Raw genomic sequence first — 27,236 nt, 5'->3', positions numbered from 1 at the left:
GTGTCGTGTCCTGTCAAAGATTTTCATTGTAATATGAAACTTTGAATAGTTACGGGTCTCTGTAAAGAACTCACTATAGACGGCGCCACGGTTCGCTTAAACCGAAAATAAAAATCATCATATCAAAAATTTCGCTCTAGCGGGTACATCGTTCCATAGCTTAATTGGCTAGAGCGCCGACACGGTCAGTCGGAGACGCGGGTTCGAATCCCGCTGGAGCGGTCAATTTTTGATATGATATTCAAAAAAACGCATACTTTAAGTAAATACAAACGTAAAATACCTAACAGACGTGATAATACAATTTCACTAAACTTATTTCAAATATACATAACATAATTTCGAATTCAATATCTAGTACAAATTAAAATCATATCTATCGAATATTCCATTATGTATAAATATGAATACTGTATATTAGCCAAAATTCACATCGTTGTAATTATTCTCAAATACCATTTAAAGTATTCATTATAAAAATATCTGTTAAGGATAAATAACTTGAAATTAATTGTTGCATCGTTTATAAATATTGTTTTAATATATATATATTATTATTATATAATATTATATAAATTGACTATTCCGTTGGCGCAGTTTGTAGTGGCCCTGCTTTCTGATCCGCGGGTTGCAGGTTCGATTCCTGCCTGAGTCTGGGTGTAATAATGTGTATTTGTGTATTTATATATGTATTATTTCTATGTATATTTATCAAAAAAATATTTTGCTATAACAGTCGGTTGTTACCTATAACACAAGCATTAAGTTGCTTAATATGGGAACAAACAGCTGTGTGTATGTTATATTTATATTAAATAGGATGGCAAACAGGCGTACGGTTCACCTAATGGTAACCGATTACCGTAGCTTATAGACGTCTACAATACCAGAAGCATCTTAAGCGCATTGCCGACCCTATTCCCAATTCCCCCAGGAGCTCTGGTCACCTTACTCACCAACAGCAACACAACCCGAAAACGGTATTATTTAGCTGTGGTCTTCTGTAAGGTCGAGGTACTACCCCAGTCGGGCCGCTCCATGTTTTGAGCAGGAATGTTGCATTACAATTAATTTTGTTCAACAATCATATGCAAGTAAATAAAAACAAATAATTACGTACAAGCTTCACACTCAATGGTCACCAAAAAGACGAAAATCACGCATCTGAGCTCCAACACAAAAACGGTCAGAATGCATTTCAATTAATATTTCTCATTAGCGGGTATCGAACACGCGACATCTAATAAAGTAATAAGCGCTGCCACAGATGCCCTGACCCATTGACATAAATAATAACGTAACAATAAGTTAACATGAAACCAAAATTTCTCAAGATATTGGATAAAATGATAAATCTCATTAAGTTTATAATAATATCTTAAGAGTGATACATAATGTTCAAAAGCAACTAAGCACTAAATTAAATTGATTGACAACTACTTACGACTTTACATGCCTCCTTAGACACCACACAACATGGTACTGCTTACTTTCTGTACACCGGTAGAAAAAATATCGACTTGATTAACTCACAATTGATCGGTAATATTTCATAATATCACTTCGCCGACCGTTAAACCATGCTCGTAAAAATCACGAAATGCGGTCATAAATTTTATAAAAGACCGTTTAACGTTTTAAAATTCGCAAGAAAAAAAATTAATTTACGAACGTGGTACAAATTTCACTCCGCAAACTTCGTTTCGTAAATTAAAAGCAAGCAGTAACGTTACGTTCTGAACGGTACAAGTAAACCTCGCCGCACATTTTAAATGTTTTCTATTAGAAAATTCTAACACAAACAGAAGATTTCTCTAGAGAAAGAGACCATTCTCTTAATGCATGGACATTTGGGTCGAGAAAATATATATCACGGTATTTAATGCTTTCTAGATGCCTAAATGCTTATCGAATCGTCGTTGACAATTATTTTAGCAGTCACATTTAGACGCACCTCAGTCGGCCGTCTAATTAAAAATATGTCTAATTAATTATAATGTGTGGCGTCACTTAACCGGAGAAATTGCAATAAATCCCGATAGTTCGCTCATTTGCCCATGGATTCCCGCACGTTTAAAGTCCCAGACATCCCCTGGCGTTCGTTATATTAATCTAAGCACTTATTTACTTAGAGTTACCGTACCTTGGTTATATTTTAATACCTTTTCGGAGGATATTGGACTTTGGGGAAGTTATATTAATGCTTAGATACATATATAATCTAAGTATTTATTACAGGTCACATTAAATACATATTGAAACGTATAAGATATTACAAAGGATAAATCATGTGCAAAAAAAAAATCAGTAAAGTAGCAGGCAAAACTAACATACAATTTAATACAACAATCACCAAAGAACTACAATTGTAATTCACTAAAACTCCAATTATATCCAACGGGAGTACTAACGCTCTAATTAAGAACTAACTAAATACCAAATCGTAGAACGAACGCCACATCGGTGCAATACAATAGAAACGGGATGATGAACTAAGCTATTTATGATTACAGAATATTTGTTTAAACTTATTCTTTTTCAATTCATACAAAACACATTGTAATAACATTTAGACAAAAATTCTCTTTTGTTCAGAAGTAAGAGTTACATTTATATTATAAATTTTAATAATAATAAAAAAAGTTACAAATTAATCGACCTATTCCTATCTCTGATACTATAATAATTTTTTCTCTTTTGAAATATTTAACAAAATAACAATGGAATGACAATTAGTACTAGCAGTAATTATGATGAACGAAAGCCTTGCGTAATCACTATTATGCAATAAATTTAAAAATAAAGGTATTTATAATTTATTACGTTAACAAAATGCTGCATCCACATATTAATATCATATCAGTCAAATAAACGGGCAAGCCTCGTTAACATACACAAAACACACGTACAAACTTAAACATCATAATGTTGTCGCTCAACATCGCTAGTTTACACCTGCGCTTTGCAATTACTATTTTAATTCTAGTTGCACGCCTAACTAGGGTTGGAATTCCTTCATAATACTAAAATTAGAAACTGTTTCGACTAAGTTAAATTAACAAAGTTTTTTGATGTTGTGGCAAAGCACATTTGAGCGAAATGACTCGGGGGATCTGGATTCGAACGTTTACAAATAATCGTTGAATTATATTAAAAAACGTAGCGTTTCTTACACATCAGTTGCAGGTTACATATATTTTTATCATTGTGATATTTAACCATGTTTAAAATTATTAATAAATATTTATATTACTCTTAGAGAGACACTACAAAAATGAGCAGAAAAAGTGGCACACAGAAATATCTATGTTGTACAAACCAAAGCATTAAATCAGTTATCTTGATTATCTGACATTGATGATGCATTCTGCACACTTTGCTATAAATAATAATTAATGTTGATCTTCTGATTATGCAAATATTAGACATAATTTATTTTCCGTTTCACATTAAAAATATCCATAAAGCCCGCACTCGCGTCCCCACGACCGGTAAAGATCGTGCGTTATCAATTTAACGCAAAAACCAACATTTAGTAGCTGTATCTCACGCCCGCACCCCGTAAGTAATACTCACAATAAATCAGATACGAGTTTTTATTGAACCCCACGACCATAATTCTGTTTACCTGCCCCCGACTGGATTTATATGGCGGTGATTTTCAACCTCAACCGCTGTTTAAATTTATTATTTATATTTATTTTTAATGATCCATTAGGCGGTTATTTCAGATCTATTTAAATATATTTAAAAAAAAAACTACGAGCGTTTAAAGCAATGTAACATTATATGTAGAAATTAGCAAGGTGAATTTATAGCTACAGTTATAAATAAACGATAATAATCTTCTTAGGTACCTAATTCAAAAAATACTATCCAAATGAAAGAAGACTACACCTTTTTTACACCGTACGTCTTTACTAATATACAATCTATATATGATATAATCACATCGAAGCAGAACATTAAACTATACCAATATTTCAAATTGAAGACGAAGCAATACATTTACGACACTTCGCATATCACAAAGAGGGGTATAATATTCAATCTACGACGACAAGGTACAATAACATTTGAACATGATATAAATGCAGACAAGGCCAAATTCACACATCCTTGTTAGGGACCCTTTCATCTCATCGCCACGGGCTATTTGTCCCTCGGAGATAAGCCTTTATACCCATTGTCAGTGCTAAGGCTGGGAAAGATGGATTCGATGTAGTCGTTAAGAAAAATAACAGGTAACAACCCCTTTTTCGAGTAATCTTTGAATAGGAGACAAAGATGACGTCAAACTCATTACGCTTTTTAATGAAGCATGAAGATTTACGTTGTAAGGACTTTTTAAACTCCCGTTACGAGCTTACTTTATTTGAGATACGAAACGCATCTGAGTAACGAACGCTGCGCAAATTGCGAGATACTTCAGTGTGAGATATTTAATATACATTTTGGAACGAAGTTCCTTACGGCAGGCTTGACATTTGGCTGGGCGAGCGAACTGAAAAAAATGTGATACTAAAACTATAAGAAAAATATATAACGGAAGTGACGTAATATCAGTCACACGACCGTTTGTACCTAAAACTAAAATATTACTAGTAAACTTTTTTTTAAATTATTTATGTAATTTTATACTGTCGACAAAAATAAATAAAGACATGTGTTTTTTTTTATTTCACTTAATAATTTGAATTATTATTATTATTTTTTTTTTTGATTTATTTTATTTTACGGTATTTGTTATTTTCTAAAATACTAAATTTCCTAAATACTTTTAGGTACTTAATTAAAAACCAATCAACAAAATAAAAAAAAAACAAGAACTAGTCAAGAATTAGAAAATATATATAAAATTCAACATTTTTTTTCTTCAAATTGTGTTGCTTCTATACTATCCGTCGGAACTTCGTTCCTACCTGGTGTCCCATGACACCACATAAGTTTTTTCATTATATATCAGAAATACTTTTATATTTCATTTGAAATATAAATTGTTTAAGACATTCCAAAAAACACGTAAGATTCAGACATGATGATGTCGAACACTATTTGAATGGCGCATACATTCTAATACTTAAGATTTTTATTTTATAAACGTCAAAATATATCAAAAGAAATAAATAGACTCGAAATGACAATATTATACGCATAAAAAGATATACTTTATATCCTAACTATTCCTAACTTAGCCGTAGATAGTTTAAATTATGTGACCTCAATATTAGGAATGCAAAACGGTACATCTGAAATACTTTGGTATTAATTATTATCTTCATAGCGATAACCGTAATAAATGTCAACTATAATAATATGTTGTTAACAAATCAAATCTATTATTCACAGGCTCCGAAACGACCCACTTAAATTGTCATAAATAAATTAATTGCTTTATTAATGACACGGGGTTATCACGTTATGGCAATTATATTCAGATTTTTTAATTCAATCATTCAATTACATTCAAAATTTAATGCATTAAATTTACGAACTTAATTATAAATACGATATTATTGTGTAATGTATAGCAAATGTAAGTTATTTCAACAAAAAAGGACTTTACGTAATTGACAGCTTCTGTTTTAAAATAATGTCACATTTTTTGTCTAACAACAAAAGCGTCAACTCCAATTTATAAAAAAAAAATTTCTTCTTTACTTCTCTACTTTACTATTATTATTTATTGTTATAGTAGGTATAATTAAGCAGTTTGCAATCAATGATCTTCTATACAAATAAATACAATTGGAGTATCTGTTTGAAATATTAACATAACAGCTTTTAAAGCATAAGCACACGGTACATATACCAAAATAACATTTTTTACAATTTTTGTCTGTCTGTTTGTTCCGGGTAAGCACTAAAACGGCTGGACCGATTTTGATGGGATTTTCACTGGCAGATAGCTGGTGTAATAAGGAGTAACTAAGGCTACTTTTATTTTAGAAATATATTTATTTTATAACTTTGCGAACTGTACAATAACTGTTTTGTTAAATTCCACGCAGGCGAAGTCGCGGGTACAGCTAGTTCCTCAATATATTGATACAAATTACCCAATTATAGAAAATATTAAAATTGGAATACTCTGTCAAAAGTACGATGTCGTACAAAAAAATAAATGGCTTACAAAGTTCTTTCTTTTTACGATATTTAAAAAATAAATTACACGAAAACAATCATTTGTTAGTAACGTGAATTCCTAAAATTATAAAAAAAGATCAATTTCCTTTTATGGTAAATAATTGGAAACTGTTTAGAGGATAAAAAGGCAATAGTAATGTTTTTTTTTAGTTATTAACTATCTCTAAACTACAAAAAAAAGTCTTTTTAACTAATTGCTTTAATATTACATCCTGGTTGTTTACTTTATTAAAGAATATAGCCACACCCTCTCATTCCGTGGGTTTCATAAGAGGCGACTAAGGGATAACACAGTTCAGATGGCGGGGTAACCATCCAACTGCTGGCTTTGAAATACACAGGCTGAAGATGGGCAGCAGCGTCTTCGGTGCGACAAAGCCAGCCCTGCGGTCATCACCCGCCTGCCGAGCGTGGTGACTATGGGCAAAACACATGAGTTCACGCCATTTTTGGCGTGAACTTGTGGAGGCCTATGTCCAGTAGTGAACTGCGAAAGGCTGATGTATTTTTAATATTAAAAAACACGGGTTTAAAGTTTAAACAACACATACAATACTTAAACTATACCAGTTACATAATAAAAAGCTATTTCATGTTGTGTATGCCGTATTGAAGGACACAATTCGTTTAAACTTACTATATTACAAAATGTATTAAAACCAGTCTTAAAACGTGTTACGGTAGCATTAAAATAGCTACATTAGCTCCGTTGAAGGCTTGAGATTGTGAAATTAAGAGAAGCATGCGGTCTGGATACGGCAATTTATGTTTCTGCTTGTCTTCTACGCAACCACAGTGATATCCGACGTAGAAACTTCCAGACATCGCTATTAGAGCTGACTAACTTTTTCAAGTGATGCTCGAATTTATACAACCAATTCATACAAAACTTTCAAGAATAGTTGTAACCTATAACTCGAAAAGAATGGGAAACTACTTTGCGAATATTATGATGACAAGGTTACCATCATAATAGGAAGGAAGATCTCGAAGGAGGTTTTATAGTACGGATCAAAGAATAAACGATGTCTACATTTCTCTCATTGTATTATATAACATGCAAATTTTGATAACACCTTAGTTTAGAGTATTTAACAAAAAATCTTACTTAATACATTTATAAAATATATGTATTTCAGTTTCAAGGATGGTGATTGTTTCAGGGCATATAGCACAAGTCAAATGAATAACAATGAGTTTTTTCGCAGTCATATCCGTATTTCATTGCATTTACACAAGAAACAATACATCTAATTAATTATATAAATGAACTTCATTCTCGGTTTAATTAATATTAGATGGGGGATAAAGTTTCTTCGTCTTTTATATAGAAATTCGTGGTAAGACTTTACACTATTTATTTACATTATTCATAAATATATGTACCATTTTGTTCGATAGCTTGCCGCCATCTCATAGATAGTCTCATAGATAGATAGGATTCCGTCATTAAAAAACCGCCATGAGTAATTTTAACAGTCCTCTCTTGATGTTAGCTTTACAATGATCTAAAGAACTCTGATAATACCGAAACTGATTTGAATCTGAGGGTGTAAGATCGTGGCTATATGTTGGATGCATTAAGACTTTCCAGTCAAACTCTCTCAATTTTCTTTCAGTGGCTAAAGACGTAATTGGTCGGCCGTTTTCGTGGTGAAAGACAACACCTTTTCTATTGATTTATTGCTTAAGTCTCATCGGCTGTTGACAGTAGAAATCCAAATCAATGTTTTTGCCTGGCGGTAAAAACTCATATTGAATCATGCCTTTCCAATTCCACCATACATTCAACATTACTTTATTGCGTGTCAACCCGGGTTTCGCGATAGTCTGTGCAGCTTGACCGAACTTTGAGCACGATTCCTTTCGTACACTCTTATCATAGTTGATTCACTTTTTGTCACCAGTGAACAATCTCTTAAAAAATGGTTCGATATCATTACGTCTTAAATGAGAATCGCAAATGAGTACACGGTTCATAAGGTTTCTTTCAGTGAGTTCATGTAACCATATATCGAGCTTTTTTGTATAGCCAGCTTTTTCAAATAGGTCAATCTGTTTTATGATCAATTCTTAGATCTTCAGCTACATCGTATTTACTCAAATGTCGATCTAGCTCCACTTTTTCAAAAGTGTCCTACCGTTTATCCGTAAATTGGCGACCAAAGCGAAATGCATCTTTGACAAAATTTCAAAATTTCCTGACTGAAAATGCTTAAACCAATTTTGTAAGCCTTTTACTAACACTACATTAGGTCCCATAAACGTCACAAATGATTTCGCGGCATGAGTCGCAAATTTTCATTTTTTATAAGTAAATCTATATACTGAATTTCTTCGTTGGATTTACCTATTTTGGCGAACAGAAAAACAAACGATAAGTGGCGCTTTTATAGTTTTTAATTTTATTTTTAAAATGTCACTTTTTCGTGGTAACGAAACCAGTTAGTAACAAACAATAAAACCCAAAAGAATTTTGTTACTACTTTTAAATAGAAAGTATGAAAAGACTTTTCCCCGACCAATTATGATATGATTTTATCTAATCAAGATATAATTATTTCACATCGTAAAAAGAACCATATTTAATTAGGTATATTTAATATAAACACATATAAATCAAAACGGCTACTATAGCATAAAATATAAGCTAATTCCAATAACAAGTCGCTTATTACGAGTAGCCGGTTTAAGCTTCTAATCCAATCATATACAAAAGTTGCTTGCCCGAGGCTTAGTTCATTTAACTTTTAATGCGACTTTCATCAAACCACTCCCGACTTAATGAAGCGTTAAATTTTACAACATTCTCGAAGATCTCTTCATTATAAAGGCATTGATTAAGGGGCCCGGTAGCGTTGCACTGAATTCACTTATAAAATAAAACTACCGGGTTTGAACTGTGGTTCGGACGAGATTTATTGCACTAATTTAAACTAACGGTTAAGGCCTACTAGTCACCCTTGACCTCTCGCTTGGCCTGGTCTCTTCCAAAACAATTTTTCGTTTCTTCATATGGTATAATATAAAACAAATGATAGCGCGATTTATTCTACTACTAACGCCATCTTGTAGTAAATAATAAAATTATCTAAATTAATAATATATCAAACTTATAACTCAATTTACTTCACAAGTAACGCCCTCTTTTGGTGAATAGAAAAAAATTATACAAAATTAGCTTTATAAAATGATCTTAAACATACCGCCCACCAAGGACGTTACTGAGGGGACGTCCTTCAAAATTTTGATAAAAGTTGTACTACGTTACAAAAGACTTACACTACATATAGAACTTATTTGATCTTACTTTAAGTTTGATCTTGAAAAAAAAATACAATCCTTATACAATAATAAATCAAAGAAACGAAATTTAAATAAATGAAAATATTTGAACTTGAACTGCATCAACTGTTACTAGTATAACAAAATTTAAAATAATTCAGAACTTATATAAAACTAAAAATCTATCAAATCCTTTAAATGTAAGATTTGGATTTAAATATAGCATACAATAATTAGAGTTATTAATAATAACAATATCACATTGTTATTACAATATAAAGATGAATTAAACCTTAAATTTATGCTTAATAAACTAGGTATAACTACTATGACAATGGTTTACTTAACTTAAAATAACACAATAAGATGTAATTATAAACAATTGATAAAACTATGCTATTCTGCTACAGGTAAAATACAAATTTTTGATGTTGGTCTTTTAATAGTAGATGATTTTGTGCGCAATGTGACTACACGAGTTATGCCATCATCACCTGGATGTTTTTCCAAGATGCGACCCAACAACCAACGACTAGGTGGCAAATCATCTTCTTTTATCAAGACAATGTCTCCAATTTTAGGTTCAGGAACAATATAAGACCATTTATACCGATTCATTAAATTTGAGAGGTATTCATTATACCAACGCTTCCAAAACGACTGTACCATCCCCTGAACAAATTGCCAACGCGATAATAAACTTAAATTTGGACTTTCATGTTGATTATCTGGTACGCTAACTAAGGGTTCCCCTATTAGAAAATGTCCAGGTGTTAAAGGTAACGGTTCACCGGGCTCATCCACATGAATAATGCTTATGGGTCGCGAGTTCAAGCAAGCTTCTACTTGACTAAGAAGTGTGGTGATCTCTTCAAACGTGAGAGTAGCATCACCAATCACCCGTTTTACATGAAATTTCGTAGACTTTACTCCTGCTTCCCAAAGACCACCAAAATTAGGACTATGAGGAGGAATAAAGTGCCACTCAGTTCCGTTAGCTTCCAAGTGTTCTGCTATTGATGGTTGAATCGAAACTAAGTCCTGTAATTCCCTAGAGGCACCCACAAACGTTGTACTATTGTCACTCCATAGCTTGGCACAGTGGCCTCGCCTAGACACGAATCTTCTAAATGCAGCCAAAAATGACTGCGTACTCATATCACTCACTGCTTCTAAATGCAGGGCACGAGTGACCATGCATACAAACAGGCAAATGTACCCCTTATAAGACCGGTGACCACGACCTTTCGTTGTCCTAATATTTATGGGTCCCGCATAATCCACTCCACTGTGTAAAAACGGTCGTGCTGGAGTGCATCGAACAGATGGTAATGATCCCATAAATTGCTTTTGGATTTTAGCTCTCTGCCTAGCACACTTAACACACTTATGAACTTGAAATTTAACTAGATTCCTGACCCCTCTAATCCAGTAAGCTGTTCTCAAATGATTTATCATTAATTGCAGACCTCCGTGCAATGTTTTCTTATGAGCATCATCAATGATAAGACGAGTTAAATGACTAGAGTGCGGCAAAAGTATTGGATGTTTCATTTGGTCACTCAACTGTGATTTCTCTAGTCTACCTGCAACTCTGATAATGCCCTTAGCATCAAGATATGGACATAATGATTTTAATGAACTTGATTTTAATTGTAAATATCCTTTATCCTTTAATTGTGTATATTCTTTTGTATATATTTCCTTTTGTGTTTGTCTTATACAGCATTCTAACGCACCGTCTAACTCTACCTTTTGCAAATATAGTCCGTGATATATTTTGTTCTGTTTTAGAAATCTTCGACAGTACGCGATTGTTCTGAGTAATTTCGTTAACGTTGAAAATCGTTCAAATAATCCGCTTTCAGGAACTAAGGCTACATGAGTCTTCACTGACTCCTCCATATCTACATTAACTTCAGTCTTATAAGTTGGTCTACTGTAGTCTAATTTAGTCGCTTTTAAGAATGCCGGTCCACGAAACCATAAATCACAGGTAAGTAATGAACTTGGTAGTATTCCCCTTGATGCAATGTCCGCTGGGTTATTCTTGGTGGAAACGTGAAACCATTGAGATGCTTTTATATTATTTAAAATTTCAGATGTTCGATTGGCCACAAAAGTCTTCCATCTACTTGGGTGGCTATTTATCCAGGCTAGTACGACTGTAGAATCTGTCCATGCTCTGATGTTGTCTTTAGGTATTTTCAGGACTTCAGCTGTTTCATTTAACAGTTGTGCCAATAGAACTGCGCCACACAACTCCAAGCGAGGAATACTCACTTGTTTTACAGGTGCTACTCTGGTTTTTGCAACTAGTAGTGATACATGTACTTCGCCTCTGTGATCCATGATCCTCAAATAAATTACCGCTGAATAAGCTGTTTTAGATGCATCACTAAACCCATGAAGCTCCAACTCATCATTCAATTTAGTACCAAGCCAACGAGGTATCCTTATACAAGTAAGTAGTGATAGCTCCTTACGATATATATTCCATTCTTCAACCAATTCTGTTGACAGTTTTTCATCCCAATCCACACCTGCAAGCCACAATTTCTGGATGAACACCTTTGCTAGTATCACACTGGGAGCTAACCAGCCTAAAGGATCGAACAATCGAGCTATGTTTGAAATTATAGATCTTTTGGTTACAGGTGCAGTCGTCGTTGGAGGAAGATTCACGGTGTACTGAAAAGTGTCATCCTTGCGATTCCAGGTAAGTCCTAAGATTTTCATTATATTATCCATTTTTATTTCTACTCCTTTTTCTTCACTGTCTATTTTATGTATTTTTGAGTGTTCTTTTATATCTATGTCCTTATGAATATCTATATTTGTTCTATATTTATTTATTTGTCCTTCACTGCATTCCATTAATTTTATTTTGTCTATTATTTCTTGATTGTTACTATTCCATTTCTGCAATTCGAATCCACCTTTTCCTAATAATCCTGTCACTTGTTTATATATTTCTATTGCCGTGTCTACGGTGTAACATCCTGTCATTAAATCATCCATATAAAAACAGCTGAGAACTTTGTCCTTTGCAAGTGGGTAATTTTCACCTTCATCCAAAGCCACCTGGTGAAGTGTTCGAACTGCTTGGTAAGGCGCAGAAGCTGTTCCAAAGGTGACCGTTGTCAATTCATAGTCTCTTATTTCCTTTTCAGGGTCGTCACGCCAAAGTACACGTTGAAACATGACATCAGTTTCTGCTACCTTGATTTGACGATACATTTTGATAATATCTGCAACTAGAGCTATGGAATACACCCTCCATCTTAATACAGTGTGTCTTAAGTCTGCTTGAAGTGTCGGTCCAACCATAAGAGTGTCATTCAGTGAGATTCCGTTGCTGTTCTTTTGTGAAGCATTAAACACAACCCGAACCTTTGTGGTAGATTTATCGTCCCTTACCACTGCATGGTGAGGTAAGTAGACAGCTGCTTCTTTATTCAAATCTTTCGTATCAACAAGCCTCATATGTCCTAATTCTAGATATTCATGTATTACTTCACGGTACTTTTCCTTTAAATCCTTATCATTTCTTAATTTTCTTTCTAATGAGATTAATCTTTTTTCAGCTATAGCACGTGAATTTCCAGATTTGCAAGATAGATCTACTTCTTTAAAAGGTAACCGAACAATGTATCTTCCGCTTTCATCTCTTCTTGTTGTAGAACTGTAAAATTCTTCACATTTTTTCTCTTCAGGTGTGAGTATTTTCTTTTGACCACTTTGCTCTTCTATTTCCCAAAATTTCTTGAGGATATCATCTTCATTTACTTGTACATGCATTACATTTATTTTTTGTGACCTTTCCATATTTCCTGTAGTAATTGTTCCTGATAAAACCCACCCTAAAGTTGTATTCTGTGCAATCAAATTACCATAAGGATTTTTAATAATGCCATTTTTTATGATGTAACTATAGGCGTCTGCCCCCAACAATATATCGATTTTATTAGAGTTCTTAAACCCAGGATCTGCAAGAAATAATTTCGTTGTATCTAACCAATTCAGTGTGGTTTCGATGCTGCGCTCAGGTAAGTAAGATGTTATTTTCTTTAATACATACGCCTTTACTTTAATTACAAACTCGGGGTCTATTCGGGACTGTATAGTCAAATACACCATATGCTTTACCACGGTTGACTCATCCTTTCCAAGACCCGAAATAAGACCTTGTATAGGAATCTTTTCCAGTCTCAGACACTGTACAGTGGCCTCTGTTACAAAGCAAGCCTGCGAACCCTGATCAAGCAAGGCACGTGCGGAATAATACTCACCAGTCCAAGACTCGATCTTTACTAATGCAGTGGCTAATAAAACCTGACTGGGACGAGTCACCTCTCCCGTAGACAAGCAAGAAACTATTGGTGGTGAATTAGTTGAAGGGCTAGATTGTTGTGCCGAACTGGATTGGTTTGCCTCATGATCTATATGAAGCAGAGAATGGTGACGCTTCTTACAAACTCTGCAAGTCGCGTCCCTTTTACAATTATACACGCTATGATTACTACCCAAACAGTTAAAACAAATACTATTGTTCTTAACAAAATTACGTCTTGTTTCAATTGGCTCTTTAGCGAACCTTTTACAAAAGCAAAGCTTGTGGAACTCTGAACAGTACTCACAGCGCATAGGTGAACTCGTGGCTAACATTGACTTTGAACTATGAGAACCATCAGCACTCTTATTGGCCCGATGAACAGTGACATTTTTTGGCTCCATACACTCTAAAGCTCTAAAACGTTTTTCAATAAAAACTTTAAATTGGTCAAAGGTTGGCAGATCGTTGTTGGAATCGCTATTAGATATATATAACTCCCACTGTTTACGCGTCTCGTTATCTAATTTAAATGAAACAATATGTATGATAATAACATCCCATGTACTCACATTTATATTTAGATTTTTAAGTGCATTTAAACAATCACATGTGGTGTCGAGCAATTCTTTCAACGACATTGCTGATTCCGTATGTATGCGTTTTTGACCAAACAATCTTTTTAAAATACAATTACTTAAATATTTTTTATTATTATAACGTTTTTCTAACAGTGCCCAACACTCACTGTAATTAGCATCAGTTATTGGAGTGTGGCGAATAAGCTGTTCAGCTTCACCAGACAGGTGACTTTTTAGATAGTGGAGCTTTTGTACATTATCAAGAGACTCATTTTTGTGAACTAATGATATGAAAAGATCATGAAACGTAGTCCATTCACCATATTTGCCAGAAAATATTGGTATAGCGATTTTTGGCAACTTAACAAAAGAATTAGGTGACTTAGTTGAACTAGAATTACTATCATCTTGTACAGAACACTTGCTCACACGAATTTTGTTAAGTGTTGTTTTCATAAGGCTTTTATACATTATATAAGTGTCCTCCACCCCATCATAAATATCAACAACTTTTTGACCTATATCCTCTATTTTAAACTTTTCATATATTTTAGTATTAGTATCTTTAAATAAAGACCAATCTTTCTCTAGTAATTCTTGTCTTGCTTCTATATATTCGACCGTTAATTTGTCTTTATTACATTTTTTAAAGTTAGTCAATCCTCTAGTTATAACATTTTGTAAATCCTTTAAAACATTAAGCAATCCGTCCATTTTTATAATGACTTATAATATATTTTTATTTCAATTAATATTACAAAAAAAAAACTAATATCTCAAAGTAAATATTGATATAAAAAGAAAAACACTAAGTTATTAAACAATTTATAAAGCAAGATCCGATTGCAGTTAGTATAAATATTACAAGTTAAATGAAATGAAATATCATAAAATTTTCTAAGTCTCAAAAAATGTTTAAAATTTTACAAGTGTTTTAGACACATTAAAGTTTGACGGAAATCGGACATAGACTTCTCGTTCCCCCGTTTTTCATAAAATATTCTAAGTCCTTAATTAACATGCACAGTTACTAAGTTAATTTTAAATTAAAACAATAATTTTCTAAGTCTAAGAATGATCACAAATATATAAGTCCAAATTTCTTCGAATTTTTTAAAGTTGGAATCTTCATATAAATTAAGTTCAATTTAGCTTGACAAATTAACTTCCAAACAATAGTTAAATAATTCAAAATAATGTACTCACAAAATTGCACTTCACACTAACTCAATATGATGATCTGCTTGTGGCGCCCTCTGGTGGCCAGTTGCACGAGTCCGCCGTTGGGTTGCTGCGTCCGCCCACCAATGCTGGGCTACTTTGCTGATGCTTCTGCTTCTGCTTTGTCACCGCTTCTTAGGTGACTGGCATGTACCCTTTATTGCAGCGATCCACTGCAGGTACATGTAACGGCCGAACCGTTGAACTCAAAAATCCCGATATTATCCGATCTCGATGGACCAATGATTAAGGGGCCCGGTAGCGTTGCACTGAATTCACTTATAAAATAAAACTACCGGGTTTGAACTGTGGTTCGGACGAGATTTATTGCACTAATTTAAACTAACGGTTAAGGCCTACTAGTCACCCTTGACCTCTCGCTTGGCCTGGTCTCTTCCAAAACAATTTTTCGTTTCTTCATATGGTATAATATAAAACAAATGATAGCGCGATTTATTCTACTACTAACGCCATCTTGTAGTAAATAATAAAATTATCTAAATTAATAATATATCAAACTTATAACTCAATTTACTTCACAAGTAACGCCCTCTTTTGGTGAATAGAAAAAAATTATACAAAATTAGCTTTATAAAATGATCTTAAACAGGCATTGTACGAGATTAATGGGAAAAGAAGCATAATATATATATATATATATATATATATATATATATATATATATATATATATATATATATATATATATATATATATAAATAATGTACTGTAATGCTCGTAAGTATCAAGTTCTGAAATTAAGTTTCATATTTTATGTAAATACCGAAATATTAAATCGATAAAATAAATCGCAAAACGGAGTACTAGAAAGAAAATAACCTACTATAATTATGTATGTAAAGAAATGTTACGAAATAATGATTAACTTTAATCGTTACGGAAACCTAGTAATAAATATAAAATCTTTGATTCTTCAGTGACGGCATCAGATACATTAAAATAATGTATTTGAATCGGCATACTGCATCTGTACGTATACTTAATAGAATATTAATAACTAATATTTACCAAACTGCATATTATATACGTAATCAATAAATTTTATTACCTACATTGGAAAACGTATTAAGGAATTCAGCTCTTTAATAGCGCTTTAGACTTGTTAAAACCAAACAAGACAATTTATTTACTATTATTACATTATAGTAACAACAAATTAATCATTAAAATCTCACCCAATTATTAAAAACTTAACGTAACTTAACTGAACAAAGTACACAGCTACAACAACATTATTATAATACAAAAATAACTAACCCTTTTCATTATTACCCTTTAACAATTACGCAATACGCAACATCCTCCATCAAAATTAACCCGGCGTAAATGAACCAGGGTTTTTGAGACCCTCTAGTGTGTAAAATTATGCGTAAAAGTCTTAGTTCGCACTACCCCGCCCCCTCCGCCTCTGTAGCTGGATTATAGGAATTCGTGCGTCGATTCGTTTATGCGAATCAGTGCCGCGTGCGACGTTGTCGGTGACAGGTGAGTTTAAAGTGCACGCGGGCGTTTTATACCCGGGTTCATAGTTCGCGTTTCAATATTTTTGATCGGTGTCCTTACGGTTTACCCTATTTTTTTTCAGATTTTAGATATATTACAAGCTTCTGGTATTTTTATTCTATACATTATGGATGACGAACGGATTAGGGAGCTTTTGGAGGAATATTCTTCGGATGAAAGCTGTCCATCAGGGTTGGACATTGACGAAGAGGAGTTGATCAGCCAGCGTAGTGACGAAAGCGACACAGAAGAGGAATTCAGTAACCTATTAGAGCCAGAGACCACATCTAGTCCAGCAACAGTTACGTGTCCTGAGGAAGACAACAATAGCTCGATCGATCGACCTTATGCAAGGTATGTTTATGGCAAAGATCATACCAAATGGAATAAAGATTGTTATCGAACTAACGTGAGAACTCGATCCGAAAATATTATTTCTGTCATTCCTGGTGTCAAAGGCCCAGCTCGTAATATTCGTTTTAAATATGACTGCTGGAAATTATTTGTTTGTGATGAAATTATCAAAGAAATACTTGTCAACACTAATTGTCACATACGAAACAAACAAAAACCAGCTCCAACTATATATGAAAGAATTATGTAAAGATGAGTTGTTGGCTTTCATTGGGCTTTTATATCTAGCCGGACTGAATAAAGCGAACAGACAAAACCTTAATGACTTATGGCGTACTGATGGCACAGGTATAGATATTTTCCGGAATACTATGTCTTTACAAAGATTTTATTTCATTATGAATTGCATTCGATTTGATGACAGCAGTACTAGACTAGAAAGAAAGCAAACTGATAGATTAGCCCCTATTCGAAGTTTGCATGATAAATTTGTACTACACTGTCAAGAAAACTATGATCCGTCTGAATATCTCACAATCGATGAAAAATTAGACTCTTTCAGAGGCAGATGCGTTTTTGTGCAATATATGCCTAATAAACCGGCAAAATATGGCCTCAAAAGTTACCTGTTAGTAGATGCAAAAAGCTTTCATATAGTGAATTTGGAGCTTTACGCTGGCACTCAACCCCCAGGACCATATAATAAAAGTAATAAGCCGTTAGACGTTGTGGATAAATTAGTACAACCAATATCGCAGTCAAGCCGCAATATTACTTTCGACAACTGGTTTACCAGTTACCCTCTAACCCAGCATTTATTGAGCCACTATAAACTAACGTCTGTGGGTACTATTAGAAAAAACAAAAGAGAGATTCCCGCCTCGATATCAAACGCGAGAGGTCGTGACATACATAGTTCAGAATTTATTTTTCAAAAAGATACTACATTAGTCTCTTACGTGCCCAAGAAGAATAAGGTTGTGTTGGTCATTTCAACTATGCACCATGATAATAGCATTGACGTTATGACAGGCGGTAAGAGAAAGCCTGAGATGATCACTTTTTATAACAGGACCAAGGGAGGGGTTAACGTCGTTGATGAGTTATGTGCCAACTACGATGTATCGCGAAACAGCAAACGCTGGCCTCTCACCTTTTTCTATTCTTTACTGAATATGGCAGGTATAAATAGTTACATAATAAGAAAAGAAAATTGCTCACTACCGAATCTAAAACGACGAGAATTTCTTCGGGTTTTGGGCTTGAAATTGGTCGAAAATCATTGGTCTGCATACAAGTCTACGTAAGCGAATAAATGATTCTTTGGGTGAACCATCCCCTGCTCCGCCACCTAAAATAGCAGGTATTGCTCGAAGATGTCAAGATTGTGCCTATGAAAAAGATAGGAAGACCAAACATACTTGCTGCAAGTGCAATAAGTTCATTTGTATGACAAGACACAAACTAATTTTTTTTACTAGGAAGCCTACCGTGATTTTTCTTTTTTTGTTTATAAATATCCTCATTTTTAACATACGAGTCATGTCATTTCAGAAATAAAGTTTTTTCATTTTTTTTTTGCGTTAAATAAAGAACATGTTTTTTTTATGTGGTTTTTTTTGATAATTTTCTAAACTTGATTAAATAAATAATTTAAATGAATATTACAAAAGTTGTTTCAAATATTTTACTCCTTGAATAATGCCCTTTAAGATTTGGTGATTTCAGTCTGATTATACTTTGAAAATTCAATGGATTGGGATAAAAAATCATATGCCCAAAATAAAATGAAGTAGAATAAATATCTTATATAATATTTTCATTTAATCGAATAAAAAACTTTATTCGTGGGTATAAAAGTTTGTCTCAACTATCAATAGAGCTCAAATTATATTTCTCAATGTTATCGCTTCGCGTAAAATGAGATAGATTTTTTCGGACCTTGAATCACGAAAACTCAGTCTTAATCAACGTATTGTGTAAAAATGTGCTAACTTTTGGATAAGAATTATTTTAAGATAATAAAAAAAAAATTAAAAGCTGTATTTAATATTTTTATAAGGGCATTACTATTACGATTAACATTTGATAAAATAAATGGATTATATATAAGTTTTTGCAATTTAAAAAAAAATGTTATAACAAATATCTTTGATATATCTTGACTTTGCGAAAATTAACTTAGCAAAATGTTTCTTTTGATTTTTAATTTTAAATGTTTAATAAGTGTCGTTTGTGAGAACATAAAAAAGTTCGTACAATAGTTTTGAACGATATTCTTATCAGTATTAACTACAAAAAACACTCGAATAAAATTTATTTACTTTTGCTATCGTTTGTTATGTAACATTAATATTTTACAACCATGTTACATAACACACAAGATAAGTTAAATAATATACAGATAATATATCTAAATGTATCTGTTTTATTTTAAAACTAGTATTCCTGCACTTTGTATGCAAGTTATTCCATAAATTGCACTCCGTTTGATGGGCTCCGTTAAAAATTTAGGCGAACCTGCGGTAGCTCTTACCGGAGATGCTGTGTAAACATTTTCGAAGCAATCTTTAAATTGCAATTTTTATATCAGTAAAAAAAAAGATAATCCTTTTACGCTAAAGAAATGTTAAAATATTTTTATAGTACATTTTATTTCAGAAGTAGACTTGGGATTTGTTAGTAATTTTATTTGAGTCAGTTGTAGGTGTAGAGTTATACATAGTTATGTATTCCACATAGTTTTACCTTTGTTTAATTTCGATAGCTATCACTTTAGTTAATATTTACTTATGCACCATCGTTCCTGTAAATATGTATCGTGGTGTGGTTGGGTCATTTATAATAAATATTCATGCAATTTTATGCAAGATATTAGTAATTTTGTACTAAAACAAAGTTATTATATATTATGTTTGAACGTAAATAAATAAAATAAATGCTTCAAACTCAACGGCCCCGCTTAGGATTTTCTCCTGTGTCGGGGGTCCGAAAACACACACAGTACACGAGCACAAACGCTCAGATAACGACAAACATCTATATGACCAATACAAATATCTGTTGTGAGCGGGGATCGAACCCGTAACCGCCAGCGCAACAGCCAGTGCTGTGACCGCTGCCGGCTGCGCCAACGCGTCGTCGAGAAAAGAGTAGTTCTATGCAGAATCTGAATTCCGAATCGGTGGTGGTTTCACTTTTAAAAACAATTAATCACTTTAGAATTTTAATTTGTAAAAGACGATTCGAAAGTGCTTTTGAAGTCTATTTGAATAAAGTTATTTTGATTTGATTTGAAACCGCCACTAAAAGTATTTTAATAGGTATTTAATTTAATTGACATTTAAAATACTTGTATTTTGAAATAATATATATACAATACACCAATTTATGATGTATTGTAAAAATAAATTGGCCGTAACGGTCGTGTATTGAATTTCAAATTGTATTAAAATGTAATTTATTTGTGTTATACCTGTTTTGAATCATGATTATCCATTGAATGTATGCGTTATCTCGTAATGCTTCAACCAAATTACATACGTACTTATAGTATGGCGCTAGAACGTCAAAACACTACGCTCTTCCAGAGCATATGTTCTCTTTAACAGTTGTACGTTACAACAGAACATACCTAATACGATGCTTTGACGTACCTGTATTACGTATTCTGTTTGAGCAAGTATTCTTTGCTGTTGTGGTACAAAATTAGTCATTACATTTTTACTCGGATACTATAAAAAACTTTTACATAATTTATTTTGATATAATTATTAAGTTTATTGACTCTAAACTCTAACTATGTTTGACTTTAGTTGGGTATGATACAATTTGTATTTGTTGGTACAAGTCTCGAGAATGTATGGAACTCGCCGGGGACCCTGCGACCCGGTGACATAAATATGAAGGTAAATAACACTTCCCACATACGATGTGGGATTATTTTGACACTTGCCATGTGTGATTTGTGAGGCGCGTTTTGGCAGTTTAATTATACTCGTATACTTGGGAGCTGGTGAAATTACCTTCGATTTTTATAATGTTTTTTTTTTTTTTATGGTATTGAATAATCCATCAAACGATTTTTAGTATCGCGTCATTTTTACACACAATACACTTTCATATTTACTTTAAACCTTTTCATTTTTATTATCAACAAACAATTTTTATTTTTTTTACTTTTAATATACTTTTTACTAGTTAAAATGTACGTGTATCATTAATTTAATTAAATGATTCAGGAATAAAAGATAACCAAACCATGTCATACAAGTAATAGAGCAAAATAATATAATAAATTAATTCTCAACCAAAGAGATGTCCACATAGGGATTAATAAGCATTACGTAATTCTTTGAATATAATTTTTACAATCTGGTATTTACATATATTTATAGCAACTTTTATAACGATTTTGAACAAATTTTCAAGAGTGTAAATAAAATTAAGGAACTAATTTGGACCATTCATGTTTGACTTCGCGTTCAAGTTTTAAATGTTGAACGCACTTAAGAAATAAAATATCTAGTTTGCCAATTTGAAATTCTGCCCGTTACATTAAATGTTATGTCAGAGATGATAAAAAATCCAAAATTTAAGGATGCTTTAATAGTTCATTAAATCGTTTATAGGTTTTAAGTTTTTAATTTGAATATAGTGTAAAATAATTGTTTGCATGCATACGAAAAAAACCCCGACTTCAATTATATAGACCAGTAATACGCATTAGAGATAACACAAAAAGAACTCGTCAGATCACAATCAAATATAAATGGGACCACATTAAAAGTACCACCTTTCGATTAAAATAAAGAATCATCGAAATTGGGCCACTCAATAAAAAGTTATAAGGTAACACACATAAAATAAAAAAATATATAATCGAATTAAAATATTCTTTCTTTATTTGAAGTAAATGTTAAAAAGTTACCGACTGTCACTGTCTGATAAAACTTTCATCCTCCTAAAATTGTTGTGTTTAATATATGTAATCAAATAAGTACTCTAGCTAAAACTGAAGTATCATTCGTTATTAGCTTAGGTCGTTAAAAAGTTGTACACGGTCTTCTTCTAAGCCAGCAAAACTCTTCAAAACGGCTAGTAAAATTTTAACCTTTTTATTGACTGAGTATAATTTATACCCTTTATTTAAAATGATGTCATTCTTAATTATATTTGAGTTAAAACTGTCGTCTGCCCTTTGAGAGTTGACAAATATTTTATGAAAGACTTAAAAGGTAAAACTGGTAACTTAGGTTTTTAGAATTTAGAGGGTATTTCTGAAAATTAATGAGAAGATTTATTAAAACGGGTGTCTATTTATATCATAATGATGAAGAATTTGTGTGTTTAAACGCGCTTATTTCGGAGGTTTATAATTTGAAAGATTCTTTTTGTGTACACGTGATAATATAATTCTTGAAAAACTTGTAACTGTGTGTGTACGTTGGCATTATGTTCCTGGTACATTCCCCTTCAATTATAATGAGTGTTTATGTTTTGTGTGCATGTGTCGATTCCAAGGTTATTCACATATTTATATAATATTCTCTAAGTCTTTAATACCTAGTTCTTTGTTGTAATTATTGTAATATTCTACCTAATTTACTTTAATTGGGCACTCAGCTGTATTAGGTTTGACTTAATATCGTCATAATCGTGTCAAAGCGACATATCAGCCAATTGCTGCAATATAACTGGATCACACACATGAATATTTGATGTCTCGACTTGTTCTGGATGAATACTAGTAAATGGATTAACTGAAGCAACTAAGCGTTTGTTGTTTATTAAGCATTCGAGGGGACAAAGAAGCCAATCGTCTAGAAAGTTCGATGTCTTTTAAATAAGTCTTAAGAACTTTCACATCATTTACATGTGCGAGGAAGACTATCTAGTCTAATAATCGGTTAAAATCCTTAAACATTACATTTTTAGAAGCGTTTGAGCCTAAATCAATTATTTAAACAAAAAACGTAAATTAAACTTGATAATTATCTAAAACTAGCTGACCCCGCAAACGTTGTTTTGCCATATATTTTATAAACCTTCTCAATCCCCCCCCCCTCTTATAACTTAGGGGAATGAAAATAGATGTTGATCGATTCTCAGACCTACCCGATATGCACCCAAAATTTCATATTTTATTAACCAACTTAAGCCCCCCCCCACGTTATAACTTAGGGGGATGAAAAATAGATGTTGGCCGATTCTCATAGATACCGGATAAGCACAAAAAATTTCATCAAAATCGGTCAAGCCGTTTCAGAGGAGTATGGCAACGAAAACTGTGGCACGAGAATTTTATATATTAGATTTTTACAAGTTTACTTATAAAAATTATCCCAATAAACCGTTATCAAGCGTGAAAGAGCATGTTTGCTGATTGTAATTTTTTGTGTAATTTTTGTGTAATGTCTTTATTGTTATGCATGTGGTGTTTACCTTTAATTAGTTATTGCATTTAATTTTGTAATATTTGTAATTAATTTTAAGTTATATTAATGTAAATAGCTGTAGGTAAACCTGTTAAATTAAAAAATAAAAAAAAATAAAAAAAATGTGCGCAGTTGCACAAATACAAAACACCGCGTAGAATTATAGAACGCAAGATAATAAATAATTATTTCAAATTAATGTGTTTAATTGAATACACATTTTCCGTAAAGTAATTCAGAAGTAATACATAACTGTAGTGGAAACTAAATTACATTTTACATTTATTTACATGTTGCTTTGTATTTTAGAATCAACTTTCGTCAATAAAACTACACAATTAAAAAAACCTTTTTAAAGCATGTAAATTTACATGTACGTAAAAATAAAATAAAGCGTTTCAAAGGTAAATATTTGTCAAATAGAAATCCTATAAAATAACACTGGTTATAAAGTACATTATAGAAACTAGATGCCGCGGGCAACCACTCGATAGAGCATCGAACGCACTCTAACCTATAAAATTTTGATGGCGCTGTAAAAACATAAGTGCATATTCGTATGTGATATGTATACGAGCTTGCATTCACTCTTCTACCTACATTAGCGCTGTCACTTAGTTGATTAAATATCGTAATTTATATTCTGTACTTCGACATTTCGACAATGTATTGTCAGTGTTTCATTTTTAAATATTCGAACATAATTTTTTTTTTTATTTCTCGAAATAATGTGTTAAAAGCTTGAGCTTCACTTCCAACTTCTTATTTTACTTTCGACAATTCTATGTTGCAAAGAAAAGGAGTCTTCTCTTTAACTCTACGATACGATGATTCCACCTGTAACGTCCCAATGCTGGGCATAGGCCTTGTTCTCCATGTAGGAAAAAGATAAGATTGAAAATAAGATTTGATTGAAAATAGGTTCATTCACGCCGGGTTAACAAAGAAGGACCTAATGGATTTACCCCGTCTGTACAAACACACGTATTTTACCTAGAATCCAAACGCTCTGATCATTAATAAACGCCTAATATTCAACAGCTCCTAGGACACACTGTGTCGGGACCGGAAACACAAGACAAACACCTTGACCACGACAAACATCCGTATGGCCTACACAAATATTTGTCATGAATTAACACTGCAGGCACTGTCCATTTCGCCCTGTCTAAAGTCAATGTTTAAATTGTAATTAAAAATGAACGAAAAAAATATTAACGATTCCATAATCAAGATATACTCGTAGATGAACTTTTTATTTCATCATCTGAATCTAGTTTATTAAATTTTACTTTGTAATGTTGTGATTTGTTTTACTTGTATTTGTACAAATATGGTCGTTGTGGGTCTCCCCATAGTGCCTAGAAGAGCACGTTAAGCAGTCGGCCCCGGATGCTATCAAAAAGACAACTGATAACGATCGTTACTCATAATAGGGAATATATCCGCCAACACGCAGTCGATCAGCGTGGTAGATTAAGCTCTGATCTTTTTCCTACATGGAGAACAAGGCCTATGCCCAGCATTGGGACGTTACAGGTGGAATCATCGTATCGTAGAGTTAAAGAGAAGACTCCTTTTCTTTGCAACATAGAATTGTCGAAAGTAAAATAAGAAGTTGGAAGTGAAGCTCAAGCTTTTAACACATTATTTCGAGAAATAAAAAAAAAAATTATGTTCGAATATTTAAAAATGAAACACTGACAATACATTGTCGAAATGTCGAAGTACAGAATATAAATTACGATATTTAATCAACTAAGTGACAGCGCTAATGTAGGTAGAAGAGTGAATGCAAGCTCGTATACATATCACATACGAATATGCACTTATGTTTTTACAGCGCCATCAAAATTTTATAGGTTAGAGTGCGTTCGATGCTCTATCGAGTGGTTGCCCGCGGCATCTAGTTTCTATAATGTACTTTATAACCAGTGTTATTTTATAGGATTTCTATTTGACAAATATTTACCTTTGAAACGCTTTATTTTATTTTTACGTACATGTAAATTTACATGCTTTAAAAAGGTTTTTTTAATTGTGTAGTTTTATTGACGAAAGTTGATTCTAAAATACAAAGCAACATGTAAATAAATGTAAAATGTAATTTAGTTTCCACTACAGTTATGTATTACTTCTGAATTACTTTACGGAAAATGTGTATTCAATTAAACACATTAATTTGAAATAATTATTTATTATCTTGCGTTCTATAATTCTACGCGGTGTTTTGTATTTGTGCAACTGCGCACATTTTTTTTATTTTTTTTTATTTTTTAATTTAACAGGTTTACCTACAGCTATTTACATTAATATAACTTAAAATTAATTACAAATATTACAAAATTAAATGCAATAACTAATTAAAGGTAAACACCACATGCATAACAATAAAGACATTACACAAAAATTACACAAAAAATTACAATCAGCAAACATGCTCTTTCACGCTTGATAACGGTTTATTGGGATAATTTTTATAAGTAAACTTGTAAAAATCTAATATATAAAATTCTCGTGCCACAGTTTTCGTTGCCATACTCCTCTGAAACGGCTTGACCGATTTTGATGAAATTTTTTGTGCTTATCCGGTATCTATGAGAATCGGCCAACATCTATTTTTCATCCCCCTAAGTTATAACGTGGGGGGGGGCTTAAGTTGGTTAATAAAATATGAAATTTTGGGTGCATATCGGGTAGGTCTGAGAATCGATCAACATCTATTTTCATTCCCCTAAGTTATAAGAGGGGGGGGGGATTGAGAAGGTTTATAAAATATATGGCAAAACAACGTTTGCGGGGTCAGCTAGTTTTAGATAATTATCAAGTTTAATTTACGTTTTTTGTTTAAATAATTGATTTAGGCTCAAACGCTTCTAAAAATGTAATGTTTAAGGATTTTAACCGATTATTAGACTAGATAGTCTTCCTCGCACATGTAAATGATGTGAAAGTTCTTAAGACTTATTTAAAAGACATCGAACTTTCTAGACGATTGGCTTCTTTGTCCCCTCGAATGCTTAATAAACAACAAACGCTTAGTTGCTTCAGTTAATCCATTTACTAGTATTCATCCAGAACAAGTCGAGACATCAAATATTCATGTGTGTGATCCAGTTATATTGCAGCAATTGGCTGATATGTCGCTTTGACACGATTATGACGATATTAAGTCAAACCTAATACAGCTGAGTGCCCAATTAAAGTAAATTAGGTAGAATATTACAATAATTACAACAAAGAACTAGGTATTAAAGACTTAGAGAATATTATATAAATATGTGAATAACCTTGGAATCGACACATGCACACAAAACATAAACACTCATTATAATTGAAGGGGAATGTACCAGG

At 32.7% G+C, this 27,236-nt stretch overlaps 2 protein-coding genes across 2 annotated transcripts; one reads left to right on the top strand and one right to left on the bottom strand.

Moving 5' to 3' along the window:
* Nucleotides 1-9,828: 9,828 nt before the first annotated feature.
* Nucleotides 9,829-15,060, bottom strand: LOC123659845. The gene is made up of 2 exons (XM_045595011.1): nucleotides 14,498-15,060; nucleotides 9,829-14,182 (listed from the first exon to the last, which is right to left on the bottom strand). Exons 1-2 carry the CDS (start codon nucleotides 15,058-15,060, stop codon nucleotides 9,829-9,831), a joined length of 4,917 nt encoding a protein of 1,638 aa, XP_045450967.1.
* A 2,158-nt stretch (nucleotides 15,061-17,218) lies between these two features.
* On the top strand, nucleotides 17,219-18,752 carry LOC123659844 (piggyBac transposable element-derived protein 4-like). The gene is made up of 2 exons (XM_045595010.1): nucleotides 17,219-17,445; nucleotides 17,870-18,752. The coding sequence occupies exons 1-2, from the start codon at nucleotides 17,219-17,221 to the stop codon at nucleotides 18,750-18,752; spliced, it is 1,110 nt and encodes a 369-aa protein (XP_045450966.1).
* The last annotated feature ends 8,484 nt before the right edge of the window (nucleotides 18,753-27,236 follow it).

Source organism: Melitaea cinxia, chromosome 14, assembly GCF_905220565.1.
Source record: "Melitaea cinxia chromosome 14, ilMelCinx1.1, whole genome shotgun sequence".
NCBI classification, from domain to species: Eukaryota; Metazoa; Arthropoda; class Insecta; order Lepidoptera; family Nymphalidae; genus Melitaea; species Melitaea cinxia.
Note: the sequence above shows the minus strand (reverse complement) of the source record. Positions and strands in the feature narration are given on the sequence as shown.

Bases quoted from the DNA above. Each gene is read 5' to 3' on its own strand.
- LOC123659845 (XM_045595011.1), bottom strand. From the start codon at position 15,060: ATGGACGGATTGCTTAATGTTTTAAAGGATTTACAAAATGTTATAACT. The intron at 14,183-14,497 runs GTTAGAAAAACG...AAAACGTTTTAG, and splicing joins TACAGTGAGTGTTGGGCACT to AGCTTTAGAGTGTATGGAGC.
- LOC123659844 (XM_045595010.1), top strand. From the start codon at position 17,219: ATGGATGACGAACGGATTAGGGAGCTTTTGGAGGAATATTCTTCGGAT. The intron at 17,446-17,869 runs GTATGTTTATGG...ATTTGATGACAG, and splicing joins ATCGATCGACCTTATGCAAG to CAGTACTAGACTAGAAAGAA.